The 18,934-nt window shown below is 41.6% G+C and overlaps 1 protein-coding gene across 1 annotated transcript in view; it reads left to right on the top strand.

Moving 5' to 3' along the window:
• The window catches only part of LOC122540182 (dynein axonemal heavy chain 8-like), a 1,320,893-nt gene that overhangs the window by 1,117,808 nt on the left and 184,151 nt on the right, over positions 1-18,934 (top strand). The window contains exons 71-72 of the mRNA XM_043675532.1: positions 2,853-2,990; positions 12,209-12,336. Coding sequence (XP_043531467.1) covers positions 2,853-2,990; positions 12,209-12,336 — 266 coding nt within the window. The remainder of the gene's footprint in view (positions 1-2,852; positions 2,991-12,208; positions 12,337-18,934) is intronic.

Below are 18,934 nucleotides of genomic sequence, written 5' to 3'. Positions count from 1 at the left end.
ATGTCTTCACCCTCTTCAACTGTGGCGTAATCAACCTCCTTGTCAAAGACTCCTGAGCTGAAGCCTCACTCTTCGATCCAAACTTCCTTAGACCCTCTTTTTGTGGCAAGTCTGTGGACTCTTAATTTAGGTTAGAGGAGGAGGGAGGGAGGGACACCCTACTTTGTAGGACCTGGGATTTAGAACTCACCCTCTCTAGTAGCAATCACTTACCTTCCCGACCGGTTTTGCGCTCCGCCTGAACTTCCGCCCAGCTCCCGCCGCTCTCTGCTGCGAAAAGACTGTTGGCGTTGAGGTAAGTTCTTTATATAGCAATCACTTACCTTCCCGACTGGCTTTGCGCTCTGCCTGAACTTCCACCCAGCTCCCGCCGCTCTCTGTTCTGCCATTCAATCATGGCTGATATATTTCTCAACTCTATTCTCCTGCCTTCTCTTTATAACCTTTGATCCCTTTCATCTTGTTAACCTATCTATTTCTGTCTTAAATATGCTCAGTGACTTGGCTCAGTGACAGCCTTTTATTCCAGTGAGCTTCACATTCCTCCTCATCTCAATTCTGCAGGATCATCTCTTCAATCTGAGGCTATATTCTAAGGTCCTAGTCGCCCGTACGAGGGAAACATCTCCACATTCATTATATTAAGGCCTCTCAGCAGTCCTTCAAGTTTCAATTAGATCCTCACTCATCCTTTTAAACTCCATCAAGTACATAGCCAGAGTCCTCAACCACTCATCATGTGACAAGCCCTTTATTGCAGGATCATTCCTTTGAAACCCCACCAATGCCAGGATGTCCGTCCTTAAGTATATGGCCCAAGACAGCTCACAAAATTCCAAATGCAATCTAACCAACCTTAGCAGTGCATCCCTGGTCTTGTATATTAGCCGTCTCAAAATGAATGCGAACATTGCATTTGCCTTCCTAACTGCAAACTGAACCTACATGTTAACCTTAAGATAATCCTGAACTAGGACTCCTAAGTGTTTTTGTGCTTCAGATTTCTGAAGCCTTTCCTTACTTAGAATATAGTCTTTGTGTCTCTTCTTCCAACAAAGTGCATAACTTCACATTTTCCCACTTTGTATTCCATCTGCCACTTCTTTGCCCATTTTCTTAGCCTGTTCAAGCGCTTCTGCAGCTATCCTGCTTCCATTCTGTCCCTCCACCTATTTTTGTGTCATCTACAAACTTACCATAATGTCCTCAGTTCCTTTGTTCAGATGATTAATATATAACGTGAATAGTACCAACAGTGACTTATGAAGATGTGGGTGTACTATACCTTGAAGAAAGTTAAAAGCTAGCATAACTACCTGACAGCACCAAGTGTTCTCAACAAGATACAATGTAACATGTGGTCCAACAGTTAGTGTAGCTGGTTGCCTGGAGACAAAAGCAGATTTGAATTAGGTCGATCAATTTACATTTTACCCCCCAAAATACCAAATTCCAATCACGTTTGAATTTAGTAAATTGACAATCTTAAAAACCAATTACACGAAATGATGCTTTGGGGGTATAAGACTGGGAACGATTGAACAGTTGGGAGGAGAACTGCCACAAGACCAACAGAACTGTCTGAGAGGTACCTGTCTAGAGAAGAGGTTTGCATGGAGAAAAATATTGACACCGACCTGGAGAGAAAATTTGCAAAGAGAAGATTCGACAGCTGGCTGGTTTTGAAATTTGAATTTTTCAGTAAATCTTAATCAGGGGTTTTATCGGGCTAGTATTGTAGAAGGGGAAGGTAAAAGTTAGATTAGATGAAGGAGTTGTAAATAGTTGTTAGTTAAGTACTCTCTGTTAATACTTTAAGAAATAAAGTTATTACTTTTACTTTAACTCGTCCTTGGCCACTCGAATTTTTACAAATTAATGCATGGGATAAATCTTTTCTATGTTGCTGGTTTAAATTAAGCAGGAGGATTTACCCCATGTCATAACATGACTTTTGAGAAACTCCATTAGTCACTGGCTGCTATCCTGAAAAAGACCCCTTTATCCCAACTCTCTGCCTTCTGACAGACAACCATGAGGAAACATTTCTTCATTTAGAAGATTATGTATTTGTCTCCATTTCCCCCAAAGACTTCAAATCCATCTTAAAGTGCATTGCCCAGGATTTCATGTGATATTTCAGTTTATTAATTACCCTTAACAATGCTGTTCCCTCATCAAAAAGCTCCATTAATTTTGTGAAGCACTATTTGATACATTATTCTCAATATTTTTTATGCTTCAAGTTCTAAACTATCCATGTAGGAGATGGGCGCATTGTGATATTTAATTGGGCTGGTAATCCAGAGTTCCAGGCTGAAGTCCTGGGTATATGGGTTAAACCACCACCTCCATGTCACCACAATCTCCTCCCCCACCCCCACTGCTATTTGTGGAATTTAAAATTTGTGAATTAAAAATCTGGAATTTAAAAAGTAGTCTTTGGAAGAGTAACAATGAAGTCATCATCAATAGTTTCAAAATTCTGTTTTGTTCATTAATGTTCTTTCGGGATTCAATGGAAGAATTAGAAGAAAACAGCGCTGTCACAACTGTTAGGAAAATATACTGTTATGGAATCAACACCATTTCTCCATTTAGCACAATCATAAATTATAAAGGAAGGATTTAACAACAAATAGCCTTGGAAGAAGTTAAACCCTTAAGAAATAAGCGGAAAAGCTTGCCTGTTTAAATCTTACGCACTGAATCTTTCTGGAGTGATTAGATTAGAGACTACTTTTTCTTAAGGACATCATGTGTGTGTGGTCAATGAGATGACATGTGCAGTTGATGGAAGTCTTCTAATAAAGTGAAACTAATAGGTTTCTGTTTTTAATACCTGTTTTTAGGCTAATTTGGCAGTACAAGAAAACCGCCTCCAACGGGCCATGAAGGAGTTAGGAACTGCCCAGGCACAGCTGGATGAGAAGCAAGCTGAGCTTGACAAGGTACAGGCCAAGTTTGATGCTGCCATGAAGGAGAAAATGGTGAGTCAGAATCCATAGGACTTGTAGCTGATTAATTAGTACATTCTTCTTATTCAAGCTGATTTCTGTCTGAAATCATAATAACTGAAATTAAATATTAGGTATTTATCCAAAAAATGTTTCCCTCCACAAAGCTTAAACTGTGGCAAAGTCTGATTGATATATGCCATAGTCCAATAGAACAAAACCAAGCAAAGTTAACCTTGGTGTGGTAGATGCCAAGATTAAAACACTCAGGTTTGAATATTAACATTTGGACCTTGTTGAAGAAAGGTTTAACAGCAAGGCCTCAGGAACTTGAGATGTCATCGAGCAGGTTTTTAACCATGGATTTTTAGTTGAACCCTAAGTTTCTTGCTTCCCTATTTATCAACTAATTGGAGATTGGTAATGATCTGCCCTGATTGCCCAAGCATTGACATTTAAAGGAGCCTTTCTTTTTTGAGGGACAACCAATCACAGCTTAGTTCAGTCATTCACCTCAAATAAAAGGCTCCTTTAAATAACAAGGTTTGAGCAATCAGGGGCAGGTTATTATCATTGAGAAGGTGTGACCAGCTGCTGCCTTGAAGCACAGCAGTCAGAGGTTGACAAACTGTGACAAAAGATCTCCAAGGTGGTGGCGGAATAGGACTCCTGAGCACAGGCTCATCTGCTCCATCCACTTTTCTTTCTTTTTCTCTCTGTTTTTGTTTTCTTTCTCTTCACCTACCTTTTATGAAAAGCTCAGTCACAGCAATGGCTCGGCACTGGCAGTGAGGTGGGTCCAGCACAGATACGTGACAGAGAAATCAGAGGTGAGTTTTCAGTTCCCAGCAACTTCTCAGAGATGAGGTGGGCTCCGAATGGACATCAGGAGATGGTGGTAATCCAGTCACGTTTCGGCCGGTGCTAGAGCTGGCGGTATCGGTGGTGGTTTCATTGGCGAGGTCCAGTGAGAATTCATGGTGGCAGCAGCATTGGTGGAAGCAAGATGGTGCCAGAAGGTGGTGACTCCCGCTGTTGCTGCTTGGCAAGAGGACGTAAGGCTAGTCACTCCAGACCCTGAGCTGAGCACTTAACAAGAAGGACTTTAAAGTTGAACTTTATTTCTTTAGTTCTTTATTTTTCTGCCGTTACCTTCTATGCTTTGGCTTATTTTTCTGTGTTTCAAGATGGCGCTGGACAGCGGCGACACTGCAACATATTTTATGTATTTTGTAACAAAATACATGCAACAATATAAAGATCAAATTATTCAATCAAACCAAATCTGATTGGGGAGCCATTATCATGAAGAGGAGCAATGTTGTGCCTATTTCAGCATTAAGCATATTCAGTGAGCAAATGACTTCGGACCATATTTGTGAAGGGCTGACCTTATAGCACATGAAACCTGGGAAATCCCAATATGTGTAACTGCCTCGTGAAGGCATAGACAGTAGTAGAAAGCACATGGCTGATTCTCAACAAGGACAAGTTAAATTGACTGTTCCATTTCAAATGTGAATTTGAGTGCAGGATAAACCCCATCAAAATATTAAGAAAGCAAATTCTTATATGCAGCTGCATATTTAAAGATAGCAAATTAAGAATTAAGGATATACTGATGACCATGAAACTATTGGTGATTGTCAGGAAAAATCCCATCTAGCTCATTAATGTCCTTCAGGAAAGGATATCTGCCATCCTTACCAGGTCTGGCCGGCATGTGACACCAGACCCAGAGCAAAGTGGCTGACTTTCAACTGCCTTCGGAAATGGCCTAGCAAGCCATTCAGTTGTACCAATTCTTCTAAGCCTCAACAAAGAAATGAAACGGGAAAGACCTCCAAGCATGACCAATGCACTGATAAACAACAGCAAAACCAGCCTTGCCAACCCCGCAAAGCTTTTCTTACTAACATCTGGAGGTAGTGCCAAAATTGGGAGAGCTGTCTCAGGGCCTAGTCAAGCAACAACCTGAAATAGTCATACTCACAGAATCATACCTTACAGACAATGACCCAGACAAGGCTATCTTCAGCCCTGGATCTATTCTGTCCTACCAGCAGTCAGATGCACCAGATGATGACCCAGTAGAAGACAGTCGGAGGGAGTTGTCCTGGGAGTCCACAACATTGACTCCAGACCCTATGTAATCTCATGGCTTCAGATTAAACATGGACAAGGAAACCTCCTGCTGGTTACCAAGTATCATACTGCCTCCACTGATGAATCATACTCTTCCATGTTGAACAGCATTTCGAGGAAGCATTGATGGTGGCAAGGACCCAAATTGTACACTGCGAGGGGGATTTCAACATCCACCAGGAAGAGTGACATGGCAACAGCACTACTCTTCAAGCTGGCCAGGTCCCAAAGGACATAACTGCTAGACTGGGTCTGCATCAGGTGTTAAGGGAAACAACAAGAAGGAAAAGCATACATTACCTCATCTTTACAAATCTTCCAGCTGCAGATACAAATGGTCATCGGTAAGAGTGACCACTGCACAGTCCTTGTGGAGATGGACTCCCGCCTACACATTGGAAATGTGTCAGTATCACAGTGCGAAATGGGACAAAATTTGAACAGGTCTGGCAACTCAAGATTGGGGATCCATGAGACACAGTGAACCAATAACAGCACAATCTGTAACCTCATGGCCTGGCATATCTCCACTTAAAAGATTATCATCAAGCCAGGGGATCAACCCTGGTTCAATGGTGAGTGCAGGAAATCATGCCAGAAACAGCACCAGGCACACCTGAAGATGTCAACCTGGTGAAGCTACCAAAACAGGACTAGTATGCCATACAGCATAAGCAGCAAACAATAGACGGAGCTAAGCGATCCCACAGCTAACGGATCAGATCTAAGCTCTGCAGTCCTGCCACATCCAGTCATGAATGGTGATGGACAATTAAACAACTCATTGGAGGAAAAGGCTCCACAAATATCCCCATCCTTATTGATGGAAGAGCCCAAACATCAATGCAAAAAGAAAAGCCTGAAGGATTTATAGCAATCTTCAGCTAAATATATCAACTAGATAATCCATCTTGGCTGCTTCCAGTGACCCCTGGAGTCACAGATACCAGTCTTCAGCCAATTCAATTCACTCGACATGATATCAAGGAATGATTGGTGCACTGGATACTGAAAAGGCTATCGGCTCTAACAAAATTATGACCATTGTGCTGAAGGCTTGTGCTCCAGAACTTGTCGCTCCCCTATCCAAGCTCTTCCAGTACAGTTAAAACGCTGGCATCTTCCCAACAATATGGAAAATTACCCAGGTATGTCATGATCACAAACAACAGGACAAATTCAACCCAGCTAACCTCTGCCCACCAGTCAATCTCAATCATCAGTAAAGTGATGAAAGATGTAATCAACAATTCTATCAAGCGGCACCTGCTAAGCAATAATCTGCTCAGTGACATCCATTTTGGGTTCTGCCAGGGCCACTCAGCTCCTGGCCTCACTACAATCTTGGTTCAAACATGGACAAAGGAGCTAAATTCCAGAGGGGAGGGGAGAGTGACAGTTCTTGACATCAAGGCTGCATATGACTGAGTATGGTAACAAGGAGCCCTAGCAAATCTGGAATCAATGGGAATTGGGGGAAACTATCTGCTGGTTAGAGATTATTGAGCACATCGGAAGACAGGTTGTGGTTGTGGAAGGTCAGTCATCTCAGCTCCAGAACATCCCCTGTAGGAGTTTTTCAGGGTAGTGTCCTAGGCCCAACCAGCTTCAGCTGCTTCATCAATGACCTTCCTGATTTGGAGGAAGGTGTAGATTGCCTCATTAGCAAGTTTGCAGATGGCAGTAAGATTGGTGGAGTAGCAGATAGTGAAGGGGACTGTCAGAGAATACAGCAGAATATAGATTGGAGAATTAGGCAGAGAAATGGCAGATGGAGTTCATTCCAGACAAATGGGAGATAATGCATTTTGGAAGATCCAATTCAAGAGTGAACAATACAGTAAATCGAAAAGTCCTGGGGAAAATTGATATACAGAGAGATCTGAGTATTAAGGTCCATTGTTCCCTGAAAGTGGCAATGCAGGTCAGTAGAGTGGTCAAGAATGCACACGGCATGCTTTCCTTCATCGGGCAGGTATGGAGTACAAGAGTTGATGGGTCATGTTACAGTTGTATAAAACTTTGGTCTGGCCACATTTGGAATACTGTGTACAGTTCTGGTCACCACATTACCAAAGAATGTGGATGCTTTGGAGAGACTGCAGAGGCGGTTGACCAGGATGTTGCCTGGTATGGAGGGTACTAGCTACGAGGAGAGGTTGAGTAGATTAGGATTATTTTCATTGGAAAGAAAAAGGGGGCATCTGACTGAGGCCTACAAAATCATGAGAGGTTTAGACAGGGTGGATAGCAAGAAACTTTTTCTCAGCATGGAGGATTCAATTACTAGGGGTCACAAGTTCAAAATGAGAGGGGAAAAGTTTCGTGGAGATATACGTGGAAAGTTCATCATGCAGAGGATGGTGGGTATCCGGAACATGTTGCCAACGAAGGAGGTGGTAGGGGCGGGAATGATAGCGTCATTTAAGATGTATCTACACAGATACATGAATGGGTCATTTAAGATGTATCTACACAGATACATGAATGGGCAGGAAGCAAAGGGATACAGATCCTCAGAAAATAGGCGGCGGGTTTAGGTAGAGGATCTGGATTGGTGCAGGCTTGGAGGGCTGAAGAGCTGTCCTTGTGCTGTAATGCTCTTTGTTCTTTGTTCTAACTCCACTGAGGCCTGTTTCTCCCATTAAGCCACTCTCCCTCACCCCCCCAATTCATATGGAAAGTCCATGAGACTGATCCAGCTCCCTCAGAGCCAGATCTCAGAATGAACAGGATGTCTGACACTATTATTTTTATCTGTCTGCCAGGGCTTCCTGATTGGACCAGATTAACAGACCCAGTCAAGGAATTCATATTCTATGATGTCTACCTGAATGATCTTGTTGCAATCACTGCATTTCCTACATCGTAAGGTCAAAAGTAGGGATGGTCGCCGATGATTGCACAATGTTCAGTGTCATTTGTGACTCCTCCAATACATAAGCGGTCTATGTTCAAATTCAACAAGATCTAGACAATATACAGGCTTAGAACATAGAACTTAGAACAAAACTTTGCCCACCACTGCCGTAAATCTGACTGGTCTATAATTCCCAGGATAATCCCTGGGATAATTCCCTTGAACATGGCAATAATATTTGCCACTCTCCAATCATCAGGCACTACCCCAGTGCACAGTGAGGATGCCAAAGACACAGCAATTTCTCCCCTCTCTTCTGCAGTAACCTTGGATATATCCCGTCTGGCCCAGAGTACGTGTTTCAAAATTTTCAGCACATCCTCCTTTTGAACATCAACCTGTTCTAGAATACCAGTCTGTTTCCCGCTGTCCTCAGAAACATAAATGTCCCTCTCAGTAGTAAATACTGAAGCAAAGTATTCATTAAGGACTTCCCCTACTTCCTCCAACTTCAGGCACAAGTTCCCTCCACTATCCCCGATCACCCCTACCCTCACTCTGACCATCCTCTTGTTCCTCGCATAAGTGTAGAATGTCTTAGGGTGTTCTTTAATCCTACCTGCAAAAGCTTTTTCATACCCGTTTCTAGCTCTCCTAAGTCCGTTCTTCAGTTCCTTTCTCGTTACCTTGTAACCCTCTAAAGCCCTGTCTGATCCTTGCCTCCTCAACCTTAAGTAAGCTTCCTTCTTCCTCTTGATTAGATGTTCCAAATCCCTTGTCACCCAAGGTTCTTTCACCCTACCATCTCCTCCTTGCCTCAATGGGACCAACCTGTCCAGCACTATCAGCAGTTGTTTCCTAAACACATTTCTGTTGTGCATTTCCCTGAGGACATCTGTTCCCAATTTAGGCACCCCAGTTTCTGCCTAATAGCATTGTAATCCCCCCTCCCAATTAAATACTTTTCCATATCTTCTGCTCCTCTCCCTCTTCATGAGTATTGTAAAGGTCATTGAGTTGTGATCACTATCACCCGAAATACTCTCCCACTGAGAGATCTGACACCTGACATGGTTCATTGCTTAGCACAAATGTGGCCTACCCTTTAGTCGGCCTATCTACATATTCCGTCAGAAACCCTTCCTGGGCGCACTTGATGAACTAAGGAGGTTCCAATCAATATTAGGAAAGTTAAAGTCACCCATGACCACAACCCTGCTACTTCTGCAAATTTCCAAAATCTGCCTCCCAATCCTCTGTGTCTCTGTTATTATTGAGGGGCCTGTAGAAAACTCCCAATAAAGTGACTGCTCCTTTCCGGTTTCTGACTTCCACCCACACTGACTCTGTATATAAAGCCTCTTCGACGATCTCTCTTTCTGGAGCTGTGATACTATTCCTGATTAGCCATGCCATTCCTCCATCTCTTTTGGCTTGGTCTAACAACTGGCAAAAATTATTCATGCCATATAAATGCCAGGCCAGAATCATCTCCAATCTAACCACCGTCCCATGTCATTCAATGGTGTTACCATCACTGAATTCCCTTCTATCAACATCCTACAGTTTTCAATTGACCAGAAACTCAACTGAACTTGCTATATAAATGTAGTGGCTACAAGACTAGGTCAGAAGCTGAGATCACTATGTTGAATAGCTCGCTTCCTGGCCCTCCAAAGCTTGTCCACCACTGTTAGATCTCATATTTACCAATGAGAATCTGAGTTGCAGGGTGGTTTCAGGTAAATTTCTTCAGAGCAACAAGAGACACAATGTTTTAGAATGTCTTAACTTATACAGTTTAAATTTAATGCATACAATTGGTCAGTAGCACTGAGTTGAAACTTTATTGCTGGAACAGCACAGCAGGTCAGGCAGCATCCAGGGAACAGGAAGAGCAACAAGAGACACAATGTTTTAGAATGTCTTAACTTATACAGTTTAAATTTAATGCATACATGCCCCCCTTTGTTTACAATTGGTCAGTAGCACTGAGTCAGCCCTTTGTAATTGGCTAGCTTGTATACCGTCTTACACAGTTTGAAGCTTCCCTCAGCAATTTCAGTATATTTCTAATTATGCTCACCATATCACTGAACAACAAAGAGATGGACAGGTAACATTTGCCAGCTGCCAAAAATATTTCATCTCACACTCATCAGGACAATTCACAAGAATGCCAATTCAATGGGGGATAACCAACATGTATACTGCACAAGAAAGGTGTTTTGATTGATTGGCAAGTGGACTGTGATTGGTTGCCATAGAAAATGCACCTATTCACACTGCTTGACAGTAGACTGCCTGCTGTTAGTCAGGGATTTGCATTGATTGGAAAACAAAATGTAAATGATATGACAAATATAATTAGATATGTATATGATAAGTATAGAACAATTGTTAATTATTGGGGAAAAAGTAATCGGGTGTAGTAATCTCCTATAGGAAGGAAATCTGTTCTTACCTGGTCTTACCTACATGTGACTCCAGACCCACAACAATGTGGTTGACTCTTAATTGCCCTCTGGGTAATTCAGAATGATGAATAAATGGCCTCTTAACCAGTCACGCCCAAATCTGAGTGAACGAGACGGCAAATAGTTGTAAATGAAATTCAGTGTGGAGAAATATGAGGTGATACATTTTGATGGAAAGAACATGGAGGAATAGTATAAAATAAAGGATTCTATTTTAAAGGGGGACAGAATCAAAAACCTGGGTGAAAATGTGCATAGTGACAGGTGGAGAGAATGGTTAACAAAACATGCCTTACGAATAAGCTTTGTTTATATACAGTGGCAGAGATTACAAGAGATAGACCCTAGTTAGACCTTAACTGAATTATTATGCCAGGTCTAGACACCATAATTTTAGAAAGACAGGAACAGTTTGGAGAGATTGTAGAAGAGGTTTCCAAGAATGGTTCCAGAGCTGAAGAACTGATAGCAGTTGGAAATGCTTTTCTTTGCACAGTGAAAGGCTAAGAAGATATTTGACATGTTTTCATAATCAGGAGTAGTCTGGACAGAGTAGACAGGGATAAATTATTTCCACTTGCATAAGGTTTGAAATCAAAAAGAACATGTTTCAAGAAATTTGCAAAAGAACCAAATGGTTCAGGAATGGAATGCTCTGTGTGGATGAGAGATGTTTAATCAAACCAGTTAAGTGATTATTAAAATGAGGAAAGTGCAGGGTTCCAGGAAAAAGACAGAGAAATGGAACTAAGTCATAATGCTCATTCAGTAAGCTGGCACGATGTGATGGGCTGAATGGTTAATTTCTGGACAATAGCAATTCTGAATATAAATGTAAAAATATTATTACAGCTGTAGGGGGCATTGATGAGACCACATTTAAAGTACTGTACACAGTTTTGACCTCCTTCCTTGAGAAAGAATGTATTCAAAGAAGTTCAGCGAAGATTAATTCAAATGATCCCTGGGAAATCAGGCTGATCTTATAAGGAAAGATTACAGATGAATGAAACATTTAGAGTTTGGAAGAATAAAAGATGAATTTATGGGCATGTAAGACATGACAGAGGGAATGAATCATCATCGTGGGAGAGACGAGAGAACACAAATTAAAAACAATAGGTTATGTTAAACTCAGAGATGAGAGCAAGTGTTTCTCTCTCAAGGATCATGAATCTGTGGAATTCTCTTCCCCAGAGACTTTGGAGGGGGGAGGGGGTGGAGGTTATTGTATATTTTTAAGCCTTGGTTATCTAGATTCTTTAATAATAAAAGAATCAAAAGTTATAGGGGTGAAGAGAGAGACACACAGAGTTGGGGCTCTAATCTGATCGGCCATGCTCTTCTCAAATGAAGGAGCAGGCTTGTGGGGGCCAAATGGCCTCCTCCTGTTCTTAGTGAATCCAAATGTCTATTTCTATAAAAAGACATGAATTGGCAAGCAATTCCAAAGATTAGGACCCAGGTAATTAGACATACTGTCGAGATGCACCAAAAAGGTAGCATTAGGGAAGGACAAAGGTCTTGGAGATTTGTTTGCCCGGTAAAGATCACAGAGCTGGGAGGGGTTTCATCACTAAAGCCAAAACAGAAATATAGAACTTTAAATACTCCAAAAGTTTTCAAAGGTTGAATTTCAAAGGTTCGTGTGATGAGGGCTTTGGTGAAGGATTAGGAAACCTCCACAGAAATTCTAGATAGGCATGTGGAGATGAAACCCAGACAACTAAGTAGCCATGACTAAACTGAATCTGCTTTCTATTGTTTAGGACCTATTGGAAGATGCAGAAACATGTAGAAGAAAGATGGAAGCAGCATCAGCACTCATTGATGGTCTGAGTGGTGAGAAAATCAGATGGACAGAGCAATGCAAGGAGTTTAAAGCACAAATCAATAGGCAAGAGATGGTCACTAGCTGTCAGTAATATTGAAGATTGCAGAACCCTGATTTAAAGCCTGCCCAATAGGGGCAAATTAATTGCAATAGAATACTTCATTTTGAATTCCTGGCACACACATCTACCATAACCAATTTACAAAACCATATTCTCCCAGAATAGTGAGACATCTGGGATTTTATATATGATCTCAAATCAGGATTCTATAATGTAGTGGAAATACAGCACTCATGTGAAGTGAAAATCACCATAGTCCCAGACGCCACACTCTCACTGGAGAAGATGGCAGGTTTAACCTGAGGGTCACCATGACTCAGGTGAGGTTGAGAAAGCAGGGCCATCATGTGATTTCTGCTGATTTGGGGAAGTAAACCCACACTGTGGGGCGTGAAATCTTAGATCTGGTTCTGTGTAATGAGACTGGTAAAATTAATGATCTTGTAGTTAAGAATCCTCTCAGAAAGAGTGATCACAGTATGATTGAATTCTGTATACAAATGGAGGATGAAATTGTATCTTCTAAAACCACGGTGCTCTGCTTAAACAAGGGAGACTATAATGGGATGAGGAAGGAGTTGGCTAAATTAGATTGGGAACACAAGTAAAATGGTGGAACAGTGGTGGACCTTCAAGAGATTTTTTTCACAGAGCTCAAGGAAAGCATATTCCGGTCAAAAACAAGGACAGCAAGGGTAGAAAGAGCCAGCCTTGGATAACCAATGAACTGAAGAAAGGCATAAAATTAAAAGCACAGACTTACAAAGTAGCCACTAGTAGTGGGAAACAGAAAGTTTGGGAAAACCACAAAGCAAGCAATAAAGAAAGGAAAGATAGATTATGAATGCAAACTAGCACAGAATATAAAAACAGGTCAGAAAGGTTTTTATAAAAGGGATAGTAGGCCGATTGTGGGATGAGAAAGGGGAATTAATATTGGGCAATGCTGAAACAGCCGAAGCCTTGAATAACTATTTTGTGTCAGTCTTCACAATGGAAGATGTGTATAACATGCCACAGAATGATGTTACAGATACAATGGGAGGTGAGGATCTCAATTCAATTATTATTACTAAAGGGGTAGTGTTCAGCAAACTTCATGGTCTAAAGGCAAATAAGTCCCCAGGTCCTGATGGAATGCAACCCAGATGCTGGAAGAAATGGTAGAAGTTATAGTAGATGCGTTAGTGGTAATTTACCAAAATTCACTGGTCTCCAGGCAGGTCCAGGTGGACTGGAAGACAGCGAATGTCATGCCGTTGTTTAAAAAAGGGTGTAGGCAAAAGGCAGGTAACTACAGACCACCTGCAGTCGGGAAAATGCTGGAGACTATCATTAAAGAAGAAATAGCGAGATATCTGGATGGAAAGGGCTCCGTCAGATAGATGCAGCATGGATTCACGAAGGCAAGGTTGTGTTTGACAAACTTACTGGAGTTCTTTGAGGATGTAACAAGCGCAGGTGATGGAGGGGAGCAGGTGGATGTTGTATTCTTGGACTTCCAGAGAGTGTTCGATAAGCTGCCACATAAAAGACTCATCTATAAGATAAGAATGCATAGAAGTCTAGGGAATGTATTAGCATACATGGAGGATGGGTTAACCAATAGGAAGCAGAGAGTTGGGATAAATGGGTGTTTCTCTGGTTGGAGATCAGTAGTGAGCAGGGTGCCACAGGGGTCGGTGTTGGGCCCGCAACTGTTCATGATATATATCAATGATTTGGAAGAGGGGACCGAGTGTAACATATCCAAGTTTGCTATTGACACTAAATTGAGTGGAAAGACAAACTGTGCTGAGGATGTGGAGGGTCTGCAGAGAGATGTAGATAGGTTAAGTGGGTGGGCAAAGGTCTGGCAGATGGCGTACAATGTTGGTAAATATGAGGTGATCCACTTTGGAAGTAAAAATAGTAGGTCAGAGTGTAACTTAAATGGTGAAAGATTGCAGCATATGGACTGCAAGCTCGTATATAAACCACTAAAAGTTGATTTGCAAGTGCAACAGATAAACAGGAAGCCATTCATTGACAGAGAGATTGCATTTAAGAACAGGGAGTTTCTGCTGCAATTGTACAAGGGGTTATGAGGCCACATCTGGAGTATTGTGCGCAGTTCCAATCGCCTTACTTGAGGAAGGTATCACAAACCTAGTCCTTTTTTTTCTAAAGTTGTGAAACTTGAAAGGGTTTAGAAAAGATTTACAAAGATGTTTCCAGGGTTGGAGGATTTGACCTGTAGGGAGAGGCTTAACAGGCTGGGGCTGTTTTCCCTGGAGTGTCGGAGGCTGAGGGGTGACCTTATAGAGGTTTACAAAATTATAAGGAGCATGGATAGGGTAAATAGGCAAAGTCTTTTCCTTTAGGTGGGGGAGTCCAGAGCTAGAGAGCATAGGTTTAGGGTGAGAGGGGAAAGATATAAAAGAGACCTACGGGGATATCTGGTCAGCTTGGACAGGTTGGACCGAAGGGTCTGTTTCCATGCTGTACATCTCTATGACTCTATGACTCTAAAGGGCAGCAGAAATGAAGCAGTTTGAGTTCCGATTAAAAACAGAAGAGAGGGGAAAAGAAAGAGGAGAGAAAGAAAAACAAAGAGTGTTTGAACTTCAAAAACTGACATTTGAAAAGGAAAGTCAGCTTAAAAGGCTGGAGATAAAGGCTGAGGGTAGGCTCAGTGAGGAAGTAGTGCGAACTCATGTGGAAGAGCAGAGAGTTAAAACAGTAAGGTTAGCAGCTGAAGTCGCTGATGATTATGAGCTGGTCCTTAAACACGGTTTGGCTTCCAGAATCAGTTTCAATCCATGAGAGATAGAAATTGGGATAAAGAGAAATCCTCACATGGAAAGGGAAAGGTAGATCTCAGTGAAGATCATAAGGAGAACTTACCACAGGGTAAAAAAGAAACCCTTGAGGGGGACAAAGGAGTTAAAAGGCTTTGGTGCTTTCATTGTAATTAAGTGGGCCACAGAAAATCACAGTGTTGGTAGGCTCGGAGAAAGCCACAGAAAGGAAAAATAGACAAGCCTGGGAGTTTGTTGGACCACTAACAAAAAGCACAAGGGAAGTTAGATAACTGCCCACGAGTGTACAAGATGATCAGAGGCTGGCTAAAGAGGAAGTGCCAGATCTGCTTAAAAAATATAGATGCAAGGGTAAAGTTTATTCACATAGGCCAGGATTAAAAGGTAAGATGGTTGCAATATTAAGGGACACAGGATCCTCTCAGTCTGTAATGCTGAGCGATGAGGAGATATGCACTCCTGAGGGATTATTGCCAGAAAAGTGCTGGTAAAAGGAATTCATGGTGAGACAAAAAGTGCTCAGTTATGTAAAGTGAGGCGAGACAGTCAAGAGAAGAGTGGAGAATTTGTGGTAGGAGTGCTGGACAAACTGTCAGCTCCAGGATTACAATTTGTCCTTGCAAATGATATAGCTGATTCACAGGTAGGCATGCTGGCTACTCTAGTTGAAAAGCCAGTGGAGATGCAGGCAACTGAAGACATGGAGAGTGTTTATCCAGGAATTTTTCCTGATTGTGTAATCACAAGATTACAGAGGCACAAGTTGAAGCAGGAGGGATCAAAAGGCACAGATAAGGAAGCTGACGTAGTATTACCTGAAACTTGATCAGATAAATGGAACAGAGAAGGAGCAAATAGGTAAACATGCCAGTATTTTTAGCTTTGCTAAACTGATTGAATTATATCTGGAAGATGATGAGTTAAAACAGCTCTGGAAAAAGCATTTACAGAGGAAGAAAATGAATGCCTTCCTGTGTGTTATTACTTAACAATTGATGTCCTAATGAGGAAATGGAGACAACCACACATTCAAGCAGATGAGAAATGGGCAGTGATTCATAAATTGTTTTGCCATTAGGGTATATAAAGGAGGTGCTGCGGGTGGCGCATGAGCTACCACTTGGAGGTCATTTAGGGGTGAGGAAAACACTGGCTAAAATAGAAAGACATTTTTACTAGACTGGAATACACAAAGATATTGTTGAATTTTGCCAGATATGTCATACATGTCAGTTAATCGGAAAACCATAGGTAGTAATAAAGCCTGCACCTTTAATTCCTATTCCAGCATTTGAGGAACCTTTCACAAGAGTCTTAATTGATTGCATAGATCTCCTATCTCAAACAAATATTGTTAATATTTATTAACAATAATGGATATGTCGACTAGATTTCCAGAGGGAATCCCATTATGCAACATCACCTCTAAAAAGGTTGTTGGAAAATTACTTAGATTGTTTTACTAGATATGGATCAAACTTCACATCCAAACTATTTAAGGAGGTCATGGATAACTTGGGAATAAAGCTATTCAAATCTACTGCGTACCATCCGGAATCACAGGGTGTGCTAGAGAGATGGCATCAAACACTGAAGGCCATGTTAAGGGTTTATGGTCAGGATTATCCAGAGGATTGGGATAAAGAAGTTCTGTTTGTACTTTTTGCGTTCAGAGATGCACCAAATGAATTGACCAAATTCAGTCCATTTGAATTAATTTTGAGCATGAAGTAAGAGGACCGTTAAAACTGACTAAGGTGAAATGAGTAAGTCAGAATTCAGAGACCATCCACTTGGACTATGTGTCAAATTTTACAGAGTTGACGAGATAGTATTTAAAAGAATCACAGTATACAATGAAACAAGAACCAGATAAGAAATCACAAATTTACAATTTTCCAATTGGGGATAAGGTATTGGTATTACTTCCAGTGACAGGTGAGCCTTTAATAGCAAGGTTTAGTGGACCTTATCAAATTGAGAAGAAATGGGGTGGGGTGAATTGCTTGATGAGGACTCCAGACAGGAAGAAATCTCACAGAGTATGTCATGTGAATATGCTCAAAAGGTATTTTGATAGGGAAGGAAAGCAAGAGGAGAAGGTGTTAATGATTGCAACACAGAAGGACAAAGTTCAGAGGAGTCTGAATTGGATATTCCTCAAATCAAATTAGACAATATGGAAGCTGTTGCAAATTGGGATAAATTATTGACTTACCTTCCACAAGAAAATCAAAATGACCTGAAAGAGTTATTACTATCACATGAGGAGATATTCAAAATTAAAATGGGAATTATTGTGCATGATGTAGATAGAAAAGATGCTGTTCCAATTAAGCAACATCCTTATAGGCATAACCCTCTAAAGTTGGCACAGGTTCAGAAGGGGATAAAGCACATGCTCCAAGATGGCATAATCAAAGTGAGTAACAGTGACTGGAGCTCACCCATAGTCATGGTGCCAAAGCTAGATGGTACTCAATAGTTATTGTGGACTATCGCAAAGTCAAGTCGTTTACAAAGATTGATGCATATCCCATTCCACGATTGGAGGACTGTGTCGAAAAAGTGGGGCAAACAACTTACCTTTCAAAATTGGACTTGCTCAGAGGCTACTGACAAGTGCCTCTGTCAGAGAGAGCACAGGCAATTTCGGCTTTTGTAACGCCAAATGGGGCTATATCAGTTCAAAGTCATGCCATTTGGTATGAAAAACGCTCCAGCCACATTTCAGAGACTGGCTAATAAGGTCATTGCCAGATTCCTCAACTGTGTGGTGTATATTGATGACCTGGTGATTTTAGTCACTCATGAAAGGAACATTTACAGCATTTATCGGACTTGGTAAATTTGCCAAAGTCCAAGTCACCTTCCTGGGCCATGTTATTAGACATGGACAAATGTCCCCACAGGAAGTGACTTTGAAAGTAATTGGGGAGTTTCCCACACTGTCAACAAAAAAAGCAATACTACAGTTCCTGGGGTTGAGTGGATTTTACCAAATGTTTGTAAAGAACTCTAGCAGTGTGGCTACTCCACTCACCGAATTGTTAAAAAGGGCAAGAGGTTTCAGTGGACAGTGGACTGTCAAAAGGCATTTGACAGTCTAAAGACTGTGTTAACCACTGCTCCAGTATTAGCCATACTGGATTACACGATGCCTTTTAAGGTGGCTATCGATGCCAGTGATGTGGGTGTTGGTGCAGTGCACATGCAGGAGGATGACAAGGGGATAGAAATACCCATTGGGTAATTTTCCAGGAAGTGTTACATTCATCAACAGAAATATTCAACAGTGAGAAAGAGACTTTAAGCTTGGTGTTGGCATTATAACATTACAATGTTTATATTACCAGCAATGCATCTGAGACAATCATATATACTGGACAGAACCCATTAACATTTGTGGAAAAAATTAAGGACAAAATTGCCAGACTGTTTAGATGGAGCTTGTTGTTGCAGCCATTCAATTTGACAATTGTGCAGGTGGCAGGTTGTGAAAAAGTGATTGCTGATGCGTTATCGAGCCTCGAATGAGATATGGAGATATTCGGTGGCGAGTGTGCCGTGGCCTGAATTTTCACGTGGTTATGCATGTTTATAGTTGGTATGGTGTATATGTGTAGGCAAAAGTGAGGACTGCAGTTTAGATGAGAGTGGTGCTGGAAAAGCACAGCAGGTCAGGCAGCATCTGAGGAGCAGGGAAATCGACATTTTGGGCAAAAGCCCTTCATCAGGAATGGAGGCTGGGAATCTCCAAGGTGGAGAGATAAGTGGGGGGGAGGGGGGAGGTGGGGCT

Source organism: Chiloscyllium plagiosum, chromosome 3 (assembly GCF_004010195.1).
Source record: "Chiloscyllium plagiosum isolate BGI_BamShark_2017 chromosome 3, ASM401019v2, whole genome shotgun sequence".
In the NCBI taxonomy this organism is placed as follows: domain Eukaryota; kingdom Metazoa; phylum Chordata; class Chondrichthyes; order Orectolobiformes; family Hemiscylliidae; genus Chiloscyllium; species Chiloscyllium plagiosum.
This window is presented reverse-complemented; position numbering and strand designations above follow the sequence as displayed.